Raw genomic sequence first — 15,072 nt, forward strand, 5'->3', positions numbered from 1 at the left:
CTTCTCACCCATTATTACTGTGATCTCGCCACCACCACCTCCTACATCGTCGCCCTCATCACTATTTTCTAAAAAATTAAATAAATATATAATTATATCTAAATATAAGATAGAATAGACTAAAACATAAATATTATTAACATATTAAAAATTAAAAATTTAACTTAATTCTTATTTCATTTTTTATTCAAGGTCATCCAAATTTACATCTCATGCATACCAAATTAAAAAAAATTGCATGTTTATTTCTATAAGAAAAGAATATTATATATATATATATAACAATAATTAATTACAAAAACAATCAAATTTTATAAATATGAACACTATCAAACCTAACTTAGTCCACAATTATATATTTTTAATTTAGACTTGGTTTTGATTAAGATTTTTATCTCTCTATTTTTTTAAATAAATTGCATTGTATTTTAATTTTTTTCCCAAATAACAATAACTTTATTTATTTTATTAGAAGTTGAATGGATAATACACTAGAACATAACAAATTTAGCATTTTTTTTTCTTTGGTTGAATTAATTTATTTTTTACTTTCGTTTTATCTATTAATCTATGATACTTAATTAGTTAATTTACTATTTTAAAACTTCTAATTACATTTAAAAATAAATTAAAAATACTAAAGCAACAAAAGAACTAAAATTATAAGAGTCTAGCGTATTGGTCCAGTCCATTTTCAATTTAAATTTATTGTTTGGATATTATAAAGTCCAAAATTCAAAAGTAAATGAAAAAAAAGGAACAAGCCCACAAAAATTAACCGGTTCACTAAATTTCAGTTTATTTTTGTGGTCAAACAAAAAATATAATCTTTGGTTTATTTAAAATCACATTTTTTTATTAACCCATTCTCCTAAAATAATTTAGCCGCTGTATTAATTAATTGATGGCAGTGGACACATGCCGATCAACTAGCATATCCACTTTATCGTCCATAAAAAAAGATGTTTATGGCGTATGTATGGGAGTGACCGCCTTAATAAATATATTAATCATCTCTATTATATTGAGATAGTAATTGTGATGATATTGTTATCTAATTATACCTCCTTATTTTATATTTATTACCTCTTCCTTATTTATTTATTTATTTTACAACACGTTATCAGTACGAGACTCTGATCAAATTTTTGGAAAACTCAGGTAACAAATTTTTATTATGTCGAAACTCTCTCATCTTGAATTCAATGCTCTTGATATATCTGGAAACAACTATTTATCATAGATACTAGATGCTGAAATCCATCTTGATTCGATGGATCTTGGAGATACTATTAAGGCTGAAATTAATACATCCCAGAAGGATAAAACCAAGGCCATGTTTTTCCTTCGTCGTCATCTTAACGAAGGATTGAAAAATGAATATCTCACATTAAAAGATCCTGCAGATCTGTGGAAACACTACAAAAAAAGAAGTTTAAAATGACATTTATATTACGGCGATTTCAAAGAACCGCCGTAATATTTGGATATTATGGCACTTTTGGTCGCTGCCAGTAATAAATTTGTATTTGATGGCGGTTTTAGTCATTATGGCGGTTTTGAACCGCCTTTATCACTTGTATATAAAAACACAAATTGAACATTCCTAGTTACAGAAACACTTGGTTGAAAGTTGAAGCTCGTGTACGACGCTACTGCAGTGACCTCTCTCTCTTGTGTTCTCTGACGATCTTGTCCAACGAAGATCTTCTCCGGTGACATCTCCTCCAGCGACAGCTTTCCCAGCTGCGATCTCTTCCGATGACGTCCCCTCTAGCTTCCTCTCCTTGCCATCCCCTGCGTCTTCTCCGCCAAAATCTCAGCGCCTCCCTTTCGTTCTGGATCAGAAAGGTTGGCTTACCTCTTTTAAGTAGTTTTCGAGGATTCATCGCGAGTGGTTCCACTGTTTGCGCAGCAAAATCAACAGCAACAGCAAGAATAAGATGTGTGGTTGAATCTAGTTTATGTCTTTTTGTAAACTTGTAATTGCGGTTTTAGATTGCTATTGATGTGATTATGATTATGATTGAGCTACTGTTATTGCAATTGAAATAAGAACCTAGGTTTTTGGCAAGCATTTGCACCTAATTGTGACTAGACAATACGTGATTGAATGAGAATGCATTTGAATGTTAGTGTTTTGATTTCTCGTAATTTATATGCTGTATTTTTGCATTTCAGTTACAGTTGATTGAAGAACAGGGATTTTGGTAAGGATGTTTAAACTTGAAACATGGAAATGGACCCCTGACTCATTAAGATTTTGGAATGATGAGTTCTATTTTCGTTTCTTTTAGTGCAACTCAAAGTTCAGAGTTGTTTTCAGTTGATATTTGTTGTGACTAGCTCTTACAATTTCTTGCAATTTCTTGTCCATAAGGTGTGTTATTGTCTTTGAGTCTAATATTTCTTTTGAGGAGCTTATGCTTTATGCATTTTTCGTGCTTGGGTCATCATTCATTCACTTTTGCTTTGTTGATATGATTGAGATGGATTGTTTCTAAGCCATAGAGGAAGTATCTAAAAGAACAGTAGCGTTAATTGACTGCTTTTGAAATGATTTCTCTAGTAATCTTTGTCAGCAGTTGAGTTTGAACATGTTTCTTGCAATTTCTTGTCCATAAGGTGTTTGTGTTATTGTCTTTGAGTCTAATATTGTTGCAATGACTCTTGCATTGTGTTTCTCTGTGCTATTTTGGTCCAATGAATTGGAGAGTAGGAATTTTCAATCTTGCAGATTGTAGCTGCCCTTGCTGCTCAATGAAAGCTTTTGTTTATTATGGAATCGCGATTTTTCAGGAGATTGCTTTCTTTGATGTTACTCGAACGGGAGAAATCTTAAGTAGGTTGTCGGAAGATACACAGATCATAAAGAATGCCGCAACTACCAATGTTTCTGAGGCCATGAAGAACCTAGCAACAGCACTTACGGGTCTCAGCTTCATGTTTGCAACATCTTGGAAGTTAACATGTGAGTAGTTGAAGAGTGAAGGTTTATTTCATAGACTATAGACATACATTTATTCCATTGTTCGAATTCTAACTTCTCTCTCTTCCCTCAATATCTTATAGTGTTGGCTTTGGCTGTTGTGCCTGTAATTTCTGTTGCTGTCTGTAAATTTAGGCATTTCCTGCGTGAACTATCTCACAAAATTCAAACTGCAGCTGCAGTAGCATCTTCAATTGCTGAGGTATTTCTCTTCCATCAAACCAACATTAGGAGATGATATTCATTTCCAATCTAATCTTAATTTTGCATGCTGCTTAGAAATCAATTGATGCCATAAGAATAGTAAGATCTTTTGCCTAAGAAGATTATGAAATTTCATGCTACTTTGAGAAAGTTAGTGAGACACACAGCCTTGGCCTTAAGCAAGCTGTGAGTTAGTCCTTTCTGGTTTGATCTATGTGCTACTTTGTACACTAAGTTGTTTTGCCTATGCATTTTAACCTTATCCACTTGATGTTACAGAAAGTCGTTGGACTCTTTTCTGGAGGCTTTAATGCAGCGTCCACACTTTCTGTTATCGTAGCAGTGGGATCTTCTATATCTTCTATATCTTTTTTGTTAATCACAACCTGTCTAATAAGAATAAATGGCTACCGGAAACCTGGTTTGATTGCATTGTTTGATGTTGATGTCACTCTTATAGCCCCAAGGAAGGTATTTGTTCTTCTTGAGCCAATGGCATTAGTATTGTATAGATAAAAAAATATATTAATGGAACAATTTGATGTGGTCTGAGTCACATTTATTGTTTACAAGTAGTTTAAGGTTACTAATTTTACTTGCGCCCTCAGCGCTAAGCTTAGAGGTAAATTTGATTTTGGTCCACTCTTCTATTTTACTTGCGATTAAAATGGAAGCTTCACTTCTAATTAAGAAGCTATAGACTCTACACTATGACATATTATTATATCTTAATTTAACATTATAAATTTGTTTCTCTCTTATTCTGAATTAATATGAATATGATATGATTCTTTCGGCTTGGTGTATATCTAGAATAAAAATGTATAAAAGAAAAGTCGTGATGCTTTTCTTTTCGCTGAATGAATGATTTATTGAATTTAATATATAATAAGTACAAGCTAAGCTTGAATATATATGATTTGAAGTGGCATGAAAGTCACTCAAAGTAATGATATTCTGAAAGGGTGCAGCTGTATAAACAAGACCAAGTTGAAAAAGTATATTCATATCATATGCCATATATATTCAATTTCACTCTCACTCAATATTATTAGTTTAATTTTGCCTCTACTATATAAAATACAATACAAAGGACATGAGAGAATGAAAAAAAAACTACTTAATGTAGACCGTCAATTTTTTTTTTACTTTTTTCCTATAATTTTGACATGAGTGATATTTCATTATTATCTGAATTTTAATTGGCAGGTGACACAATTTGCAATACACAAATGAAAACTATAAAATTCAAGGTGTCTATGGAAAGCATTATTTTTCTCTTAATAATTGTTTCTCTTTTTCTTTGAAAAGATACCTCCAAAACCAATGAGTGGAATAAGTGGCTTGATCTTATTCTTCTTCTTCTCACTCCCAATTGAATGGTGCCTCTTCAATTTTTCAACTTCAAGTGTAAGCGGTTGTGGTGACGGTGAAATAATGAGTTAATGAGGGTGTATTTGCAAAAGTCACATACCTTTTCTTTTGCAATTCATCATCATCAAACTTTGTTACATTATTTTTATTTTTATTATTCTCCATGTCCTTGACATCTTCAATAATAACCGGTTCTTCTTCTTCTTCTTGCATTATGGGATGATGCTTATTATTATTATTATTATTATTATTATTATTATTATTATTATTATTATTATTATTATTATTATTATTATTGCCCATGGATTCTTGCTTCAATTGTTGAAGCTCTTGCCTTGTGAGTTCAAGCTCTTCTTGCAATGAAGAAAGACAATGCGCCATTGACATGGTTTTTTCTTTAGCTTTTTGAAGGTTTTGCTTTGTCTCTTCAAGCTCAGCTTCAATGGCTTCATGCCTCAGGTTCAAAGGCTCATCAATAATAACCCTATTTTCCATTATTTTGTAATAATGCACTCTATGTGTTTGTTATTTTGCTTCTTAGAAATTGGAATCATTTAAATATATATTTTGTTGTCCAGTTGTTGCAGCTGAATCTTTAGCTCTGACCCTGCAAGCATCTTGCAATTTAAAAGATTCAAAAGAACTTTTTGAAAGGTTATTCCAATATTATTAATTTGTTATATCCTTGGATTTAACTTTCGCTATATCTGGTTATGATTTATGAAATGTTGTGTTAGCAGAATGTTGTGTGAGAAAATCTGCTTCCTTTCTTAATATATTCTTGATGATTTCATTGATTGAGATGTCTCTTCATTATAAGATGAAACTAAATGAGTAAATGACCCTTTTCTCATAGGAAGCTAGAGCTTTACTAGGAAGCCTTGAATATCAGAAGGGTAATTTTGTTTATTATATTTTCAAATTATATTTTTGTTGTAGGAATTGAATCAAGAGAGTGAGATTTCATCGCCAAAAGAGTTAGGAAGTAGGTCTTCTGGAGCAAGCAATAGAGCAGCATGAAATATGATGGAGATTTTATGTATTAAGAGTTACATGTTATGACATTTATAGTTGAAAAATTATGTTATGTTTGATACTTTGTATAAGAGTTATTACTTTTGATTTCTAATACTAAAAAATCATATATTATGTTTAATACTTTGTTTCTGAGTTATATAATATTTTGTTTATGGATTATGATTTCTAATAATAAATATTATTTGTTTAACACGATAAAAACGAGGGTAAAAATTGCATTTTTAAACGATAAAAGAGTGTCACTGTTAGGGTTAAAACGGCAGTTCAAAAATGACATTTTAACCAATCAAAAGCCACCTTGTAAGGGTAAAAACGGCAGTTCAAAAATGCCGTTTTAACCGACTGAAATGCCACTATTAGGGTAAAAATGGCGGTTCAAGAATACCATTTTAACCGACTAAAATGCCATTCTGTGAGGGTAATAATGGCGGTTTAAACTGCCATTTTAACCAACCCTTAAACCGCCGTTTTAACCTGGAAATAACGGCGATTTGAACCGTCATTTTAACCCAGTAAAAAACCGCCGTTTTAACCTGGAAATAATGGCGGTTTGAACCGCCATTTTAACCCAGCAGAAAACCGCCGTTTTAACCCCAGGAAATTGTGGCGGTTTTCAGAAAACCGCCGTAATAACCAGAATGGCGTCCAGAATTACGTCGCTTTTCAAAACCGCCGTACTTGGTAATAATGGCGGTTCAAACCGCCGTAAATACAAAAAAACCGCCGTTTTTACTAAAATTTTTTGTAGTGAAAGACCCTGAAGAAAGGTATAATCATAAAAAGACGGTGATACTTCCTCAAGCCCGATATGAATGGACGCACTTGCGTCTACAAGAATTTAAATCCATAAATGAATATAATTCTGCAATGTTTCGAATCACCTCACGATTGAAATTATGTGGGGAAAAGATATCTAATAATGATATGTTAGAGAAAACTTTCTCAACCTTCCATGCCTCGAATGTGCTCCTGCAGCAGCAGTATCAAGAAAAAGGATTTAAAAAGTATTTTGAGTTAATTTCTTGCCTTCTTGTTATTGAACGCAACAATGAATTATTTTTAAGGAATCAGAAAACACGCCGAACTGGTGCCGCCCCATTTTCTGAAGCAAATGGGGGAAAATCATTACCCCAGAAGAGGTAAGTGGCAAGGTTTTGGTAGCAAGAAAAATTATGGAAGGAATAAGAATTATGTTCACAAGAAAGGATCTCACCAAAAGTGGGATAAAGAAAGAAACTTTGGGCAAAATAAATCAACAGAGGATAAGTGTTTTCATTGTGGTGGAAAGGGCCATTGGTCACGTACCTGTCGTACCCCAAGGCACCTAATTGATCTTTATCAAGTATCTTTGAAAAAAGACGACAAAGAAAAGCAAACAAATTTTGTTTCAAATGTTGTTGAAAATTTCACCACTCATTATGATATATCTGATTTCTTTGAGAATTCTGAAGGAAATATTGGTCATTTGATCAATGATGGAATATTTTAATGTGTTTGTTTGTTAAGTATTCATGAAACTTCTTGTTAAGTTTTATTTTCTATATATCTGAATTTCAAATATGAGGTATATAAATAATGTTTAATAAAATATTTTTGAATTTCAAAATTACTGAATGTGCCAAGATAATAATAATAAAATTTTTAGTATATACTATACTTCTTAGAAAAATATTTTCAATCAAGAAAATAATTTTATGCGCATATACTTCTACTCATTTTATTATTATTATTTGTCTTTGAAGAGAATGGCAAGGACATATAGTGAAGATGTTTGTCTTGCGGATAGTGCAAGTTCGCACACCATTTTCAAAAGTAATATATATTTTACCTATCTTGTGCCAAAAGAAGAATATGTTACTATTATTGGCTCAGACAATGTAATAGAAGGCTCCGGAAGAGCTATAATTTTGTTTCTTGGAGGAACAAAATTTATAATAAATAATGCACTATTATCTACTAAGTCTCTGAGGAACTTGTTAAGTTTCAAAGATATTCGCCGAAATGGATATCATGTTGAAACAATGAATGAGTGAAATAATGAGTATTTGTATATCACAACCCATGATGCAAATAAAAATGTTATATTAGAAAAGTTACCCTCACTTTCATCTAGGTTGTATTATACTAGAATTAGTGCAATTGAATCACATGCCATTGTAAACCAGAAGTTTACTAGCCCAAATAAATTCATAACTTGGCATGATTGATTGGGTCATCCGGGAACAACCATGATGCAGAGAATTATCGAAAACTCTCATGGACATTCACTAAAGAATCAGAAGATTCTTAAATCTAGTGAATTTTGTTGTGCTGCATGTTCTCAAGGGAAGTTAATTTTAAGGCCATCACCAGTAAAGATTAGATTTGAGTCTCCTAAATTCCTAGAAAGGATTCAAGGTGATATATGTAGACCTATTCATCCACCATGTGGATCTTTTAGATATTTTATGGTCCCAATAGACGCATCTTCGAGATGGTCACATGTGTGCTTATTGTCTTCTCGCAACCTAGTGTTTACGAGATTACTGACTCAAATTATTCGATTAAAAGCACAGTTTCCAGAAAATTCAATCAAAGCAATTCATCTTGATAATGCTGGTGAATTTATTTCCCAAGCATTTGATGCTTATTGTATGGCTAATGGAATAAGTGTTGAACATCCAGTAGCTCATGTTCACACACAAAATGGGTTAGCAGAATTACTTATTAAACGCCTCCAATTAATTGCTAGACCCTTACTAATGAGAATAAATCTCCCAACATCAGTTTGGCGGCATGCTATTTTACATGCCGCAACACTTATTCGTTTGAGGCCAACGAGTTACCATAAGTTCTCTCCTAAGCAATTAGCTTTTGGCCAGCAGCCAAATATTTCCCATTTAAGAATATTGGGGTGTACGATATATGTTCTCATTATACCACCTTCTCGCACCAAAATGGGACCCCAAAGAAAATTGGGGATATATGTTGGATATGATTCTCTCTCTATAGTAAGGTATCTTGAGATACAAACTGGGGATGTATTTAAAGCCCGATTTGCGGATTGTCATTTTGATGAATCAAAATTTCTAACATTAGGGGGAGAGGATAAGCTTCCTGAAAAGGAACTTAATTGGAATGCATCATCCTTGATGCATTTGGATCTTCGATCAGGGCAATGTAAACTAGAAGTTCAGAAGCGTGGCAGGCCTGTCGGTTCCAAAGACAAAAATTCTCGAAAAAAGAGGTAAATACTATTCCTGTTGAAAAAGATATAGTAAAGACACCTGCAGTTATCCAAAATTCTGATATAGTTCTAACGCCAGAAGACTTTCAAGTACCTGAAAATTTTGAAAATGACGATATCTCAATAAATTATGTATTTACAGGAAAGAAATGGGACCGAAATAAGACAATTATCAATGAAATATTTGCATATAATGTGACATTAAATATCATGCATGATAGTAAGGATCTTGAGCTAAGATCAATCGAAAAATATTGACAAAGAAAGGATTGGCCAAAATGAGAAGAAGCCATGAAGGCTGAGTTAGACTCACTTGCAAAACGTGAAGTCTTTGGACCTGTAGTCCGTACACTAGAAGATATAAAACATGTTGAATACAGATGGGTATTTGTGAAAAAACGAAATGAGAAAAATACAATTGTTAACCACTATACCCTGGGATGATTTATGCATAAATGGCTTCTGAAGAATAACAAGCTGAGAGGATTTATGTGGTTTCAGGCAAAAATACAAGACCTGTCACGATTTATGTGTAAGTTGTAACCCCCAGTCCCCTGCCACGATTTATGTGTCAACTGTAACCCCCCACAAACCTGCCACGATTTATGTTCGAGTAGCACCCCAACCACGTTACCCACAACTCTTAACGTTGCACAAAAAAACCTATATTTTCACTCTATCTAAGCATTCAGCGATAAGGTTAGAAAGAAAGAGAATTCGCAACGATGGAAGAAGAGACATTGAGTGACCGCATCTGGCATACAGCACTGGGGAAAAGACATTAAGAATATCAAGTTAAATAAAAACAATACTAAAAGAGAATACTGAAAAATAATAATTAAAAAAAATACTAAATTTTAACACATAATTTTGTTTAGTAATTTAAATTTTATGTGCCTTTTACTTAAATTTATATTACTCAAAAATACATAAATTTATATTAACCAAAATTATATTTTTTTCAACATTTTTTTGCTCTCAATTAAAAAAATTAAATTATATGTTAAAATTTAGTATTTTTTATTTAATTTGATCTTTCAATTGAAATAAGTAAATTTATATTATAAACAAATGACAATATTAAGTAAAGTATATACTAATTTAAGAATATACAATAAAAATATACAAAGTTAAATAAAAAATAAAAAAAATTTGATTTTATCCAATTTCAGTATTCTCTTTTAGTATTATTTTTATTTAATTTGATATTTTTAATGCCCTTTCCTTCACTGCTGTACGGCAAACGCGGTCACTTAATGCCTCTTCTCCTACTGCTGCGGCGGGCTCTCTTCCTCCCTAATCTTGTCGCTGAATGCTTAGATAGGGTGAAAATGAAGGTTTTTGTGTGTAACGTTAAGAGTTGTGGGTAACTTGTGCTTGCGTCTTAGGGAGTGTTACTAGAACATAAATCGTGATAGGGTTGTGGGAATTACGGTTGACACATAAATCGTGGCAGGGTGCTGGGGGTTACAGCTTACACATAAATCGTGGCAGGGTCTTGTGTTTTTACCTGAAACCACATAAATCCTCCCAGCCTGGCACGATTTACATACAATTGATAAAGTTGGCAACCTTGAGACGATTTATGTGTTATTCCTCATAAACCATTTATGCATAAATCGTTTCACGATATAGTGGTTAACATATTATATAAACCACATTCTCCTAGCACGATTTATATATTATTAGGATTAGGGTATTTACGTTTCAAAAATTACTTTAGGGGATTTGAGTAATTTTGGAACTTGTTTAATTTATTTAAGTAAAAAAAGCCTATATTCAGAAAGGGTTTTTTATTGAAAATCTGAGATGTACGCTTATATTGAGGAATTGTTTGGTTTTGAAATTGTTGAGAAAGATTGAGAAATGTGATTTGGACAGAACCCTTGAAGGGTGGTAAAGTTCGGAGTTTAGGGGAGGTGCTACCAAAATTTTTATAAGTTTGAACCTAATTAAGTTATTGATTTAAGAATAAATGATTTTTGAGCCTTTTAAAAGAGGTTTAAATTTGAAATGGTTTTGAAGTTAGCTCAAAAATTTTGGTCGAGTGAAAATCAATTTTATAAAAGAGAAATAGTTTTAATTGATGTTGCATTTGAGGATCCAAAAAATGTTATAAAAGGTGGTTGGTAGCACGAATCCCCACACTTTCGTACTGTTGTACCAGCAAGTGTATTGGGTCGTCCAAGTAATACCTGAGCGAGTTAGGGTCGATCCCATGAGGATTGTGGTTTGAAGCAAGCTATGGTTATCTTGCAGGTATTAGTCAGGCAGATCAGAAGGTTGTTGGATTAAATTTGGTTAAACCATAAAATTAATAAAGTAAAAGGGTAGAAAATACTTTGTGAATGAAATTATACTCAGGGATAGGGATATAGTTGAAGATTGGAGTTGCTTTGCCTTTCTGAATTAACTCTGGTATTACTGTCTTCTTTGCTTGTGAATGATCTTCTTCTACGGCAGGCTGTATGTGATCAAAGCCATTGCACGTGGTCATTGATCTCCTCTGCTCCAGATCAAATGCCATTTTCGTGGTCATTCAATCTGACAGAGGGTGAAGCTCTAGCAGTCATTCTCTTGGCGATCCTATTCAAAACGCCACAGGTAAGGTCGAATCTTCCATATCAGAGAACGCTGCTTCTTTGGATTCTAGCCTATACCACAGAGACCCTAATCTCCCCGAAAATCGGCTAAACTGGTATCTCGAGAAGTCTCCAACGAAGTCGTGGATTAGCCATCTGAGAGATGTATAAACATAGCTATTGGCTCGTACTTTCCAGCCACGTATCCACACGAACCCAAGTAGACGCGGGTGTTTGTCAGACACGTTCGTCTTAATGTGATGAACATAGATGATTGTTCGACCATCCTATTCACCACGATGAAGATCATATATACATTTTAGAGATAAATCAAACACGAATCGAAGAAGAAACAGTAATACTTTTATTAATTCATAGGACTCAGCAAGGCTCCTCCCCTCAACTTAGGAGGTTTAAAAACTCATACTGAAAGTAAAATACAAGGTAAAATGAAAATAGGGATGAATGATATGCGTGATGTCTGTATGATTATGTAAAATACACTTTAAATACTAAACAGATGACTAGTAAGGGTAAAACAGTCTATTTAGTGCTAAAATCCACTTTTAGGGCCCACTTGGTGAATGTTTGGGCTGAGCTTTGATGAGATCCACGTGCTATGAGGTCTCTTGGATGTGAAACACCAGCTAGGGGGTCCTCTTTGGGCGTTTGGATGCCAGTCTCTGCTCTTTGGGCGCTGGACGCTTGGAAGGAGGCAAGAAGCTGGCGTTGGATGCCAGTTTTGGGCTTTCTAATTCGAAGCAAAGTATGGACTATTATATATTGCTGGAAAGCTCTAGAAGTCAGCTTTCCAATTGGACTTCTGTAGCTCCAGAAAAGCTCTTCTGAATGCAGGTAGGTCAGATCCAGACAGCATCTGTAGTGGTTTCTCTATCTCTGAATCAGACTTATGCTCCATCTCCTCAATTTCAGCCAGAAAATATATGAAATTGTACAAAAATAAAAAACTCATAGTAGAATCCAAAAATATGAATTTAACACTAAAACCTATAAAAACTTAATAAAAACTAAACAAAAACTACTAAAAACTATATGAAAATGATGTCAAAAAGTGTATAAAATATCTGCTCATCACAACACCAAACTTAAACCGTTGCTTGTCCCCAAGCAACTAAAAACACAGTAGGATAGAAAAGAAAATTAAGATACAATAAATTTCAAAGTTTTAAATGAAGCTTAGTTAAAATCAGATGAGCAGGACTTAGTAGCTTTTTGCTTCTGAATAGTTTTGGCATCTCACTATCCATTGAAACTCAGAGATGTTGGCATCCTTAGGAACTTAGAATCTAGATGATATTATTGAATTTCCTAGTTAAGCTTATTTTGATTCTTGAACACAGCTTTCAGAGTCTTGACCGTGACCCTAAGCACCTTGTTTTCCAGTATTATCACCGGATACAATAATGCCACAGACACTTTAACTGGGTGAACCTTTTCAAATTATGACTCAGCTTTGCTAGAGTCCCCAGATAGAGGTGTCCAGAGTTCTTAAGCACACTCTTTTTGCTTTGGACCACGACTTTAACTGCTCAGTCTCAAGCTTTTCACTTGACACCTTCACGCCACAAGCACATGGTTAGGGACAGCTTGGTTTAGCCACTTAGGCCAGGATTTTATTCCTTTGGACCCTCCTATCCAATGATGCTCAAAGCCTTGGGCCCTTTTACCCTTGTCTTTTGGTTTAAAGGGTTATTGGCTTTTTCAATCTACCCTCCTTTTCCTGCATTTTTGGGCAGTAATGGATTTTTCTGATTTTTTTTTTCATTTTCTTTTTCGCCATTTTTCTTTCTTTTTCGCATGCTTATATTTTTTTTGCAACATGTTTTTTCTTTTTCTTTTTTTTTTACTACTTTTTCTTGCTTCAAGAATCAATTTTTAGATTTTTCAGATTATCAGTAATATTTTTCCTTTTTTCTTATTCTTTCAAGAGAAAACATTCTAACGTTAGAACTTCAAATATGCACTGTTTATTTCATACATTCAGAAAACAAAAGCAAATGACACCACATCAACATAATGATGGGCGAAAAAAATGCCGGTTAAGAAATCCTTATAAAAGTAGCATTGTGAGTACAGTTCCTAACCGACAAAATTTCCACTTATCAATTTAAAAAGAGTTGTCACAATTTAGAATTAGTTAACTGGGAGTAGAATTCCTAGGTCGTCTCCCAAAGAGTTGACAAAAGAGTGCAATTTATTGGTCAGAAATTTTCTGAAAAATTTTTAGGATTGGAAACGGAAAAATAAACGGCGATCAATTAAAGCAGCAAATAATGATAAGAGGTATTAGATAGTTGAAGTAAAAGGCCTTGACAAGGAAAAGATTAATCGGAATCTCTATCCTTGTTGATTTTCCCAAGTATAATAGTAAAAGGTTATTGCTTCTACTTAGTTATCCTTTAACTAATAAAGGAAAGTCAAGTAACTAATACCGACTCTGACTCACAAGTCCTAATCCCTTCCTAGGAAAGGATTAGAGTTAGTAAAAATCTAGTTGGCAGCAATTTCCAATTACATGTCAACACTTGAGTATTTCAACTCAAGGGTTTCCTATTAATCAACTCCAAAGTCAAATTGGGAGTCTACTCCATTGACATGAATGCCAATTTCACAAACATGTAAAAGGAGTAGATGGAAGACATGGTAGTTAAAATAAATTATCAAAAGACAATTTTGAAGCTAATAATTAATTGAAGAAAATTAAACATGAAATGAAATTAAATGTAAAAATTGTTCATTGTATTAATAAATTCTAAAATATAAAATATCCATATATGACCACGAGCAAACTAAATGGAAAACAAAAGAGTAAGGTAATAGGAAAGGAAACTATAATGTAGAAAACTTCAATCGAAGGTAGAATTAGCTCTCTCAATCTCCAATCAAAAGCATAAGACTAAAAATCTAAGAATGTGAAGAACTCTAGAAGAAGTGGTATTTTCTCTCTCTAGAATTCAAAACTAAAACTAAAAACTAAGTGAATGTGAATGTGTCTTGAATTTCTGCTTGCCCCCTGGCTCTAGTTTGTATTTTTGGGCCAAAAACTGGGTTCAAAACCAGCACGAAATAGTCCCCTGTGAGTTCTGATTAATGCAGCACAACGCTTTGTCACGCGTACGCGTCAATGGTCTTCTGCGCTTGTCACGCGCATGCGTCAGTCACATGTACGCGTCGCTGTGAAATGCTTTAAGTCGTGCGCACGCGTCAAGCATGCGTGCGCGTCGATTCTCGCTGCTTAACTCCATGATTTCTTGTGTTTCTTTCACTTTTGCAAGCTTACTCTCCATCCTCTAAGTCATTCATGCCTATATAGCCTGAAAACACTTAACACATAGATCACAGCATCGAATGGTAAAAAGGATAATTAAAAATTGACAATTTAACGGCTTAGGAAGCAAGTTTTCAATAATAACACAAAATTGGGAAGGAAGTGAAAAATGTGCAAATTCAATGGATAAGTGTGAGATTATTTGACACAAACCACTCAATTTAGTCCAAAATACATCACAAAATAATGGTGCATCAAATCTCCCCACACTTAAACATTAGCATGTCCTCATGCTAAGCTCAAGGAGACCAAATGAATGAAGGAGGAAGAGTAAGACTCATGCAATGCAACCTATGTATATGAATGCAAC

The 15,072-nt window shown here is 33.6% G+C and overlaps 1 protein-coding gene across 15 annotated transcripts; it reads left to right on the forward strand.

The window, feature by feature from the left end:
- Nucleotides 1-1,593: 1,593 nt before the first annotated feature.
- LOC112783230 (ABC transporter B family member 25) lies at nt 1,594-5,723 on the forward strand. 15 transcript variants are annotated; one of them, XM_025826064.3, is made up of 8 exons: nt 1,699-1,851; nt 2,182-2,210; nt 2,738-2,971; nt 3,073-3,191; nt 3,473-3,664; nt 4,969-5,026; nt 5,146-5,221; nt 5,507-5,723. In XM_025826064.3, exons 3-8 carry the CDS (start codon nt 2,761-2,763, stop codon nt 5,511-5,513), a joined length of 663 nt encoding a protein of 220 aa, XP_025681849.1. In that variant the 5' UTR covers nt 1,699-1,851; nt 2,182-2,210; nt 2,738-2,760; the 3' UTR covers nt 5,514-5,723. The 15 variants fall into 15 exon arrangements, 14 of the variants coding, with proteins under 14 accessions (XP_025681854.1, XP_025681847.1, XP_025681850.1 ...); XM_025826070.3 differs by having other exon boundaries at nt 2,800-2,971; XM_029296328.2 differs by having other exon boundaries at nt 1,835-1,945; nt 2,800-2,971.
- Nucleotides 5,724-15,072: the final 9,349 nt, after the last annotated feature.

This window comes from Arachis hypogaea, chromosome 20, assembly GCF_003086295.3.
Source record: "Arachis hypogaea cultivar Tifrunner chromosome 20, arahy.Tifrunner.gnm2.J5K5, whole genome shotgun sequence".
NCBI classification, from domain to species: domain Eukaryota; kingdom Viridiplantae; phylum Streptophyta; class Magnoliopsida; order Fabales; family Fabaceae; genus Arachis; species Arachis hypogaea.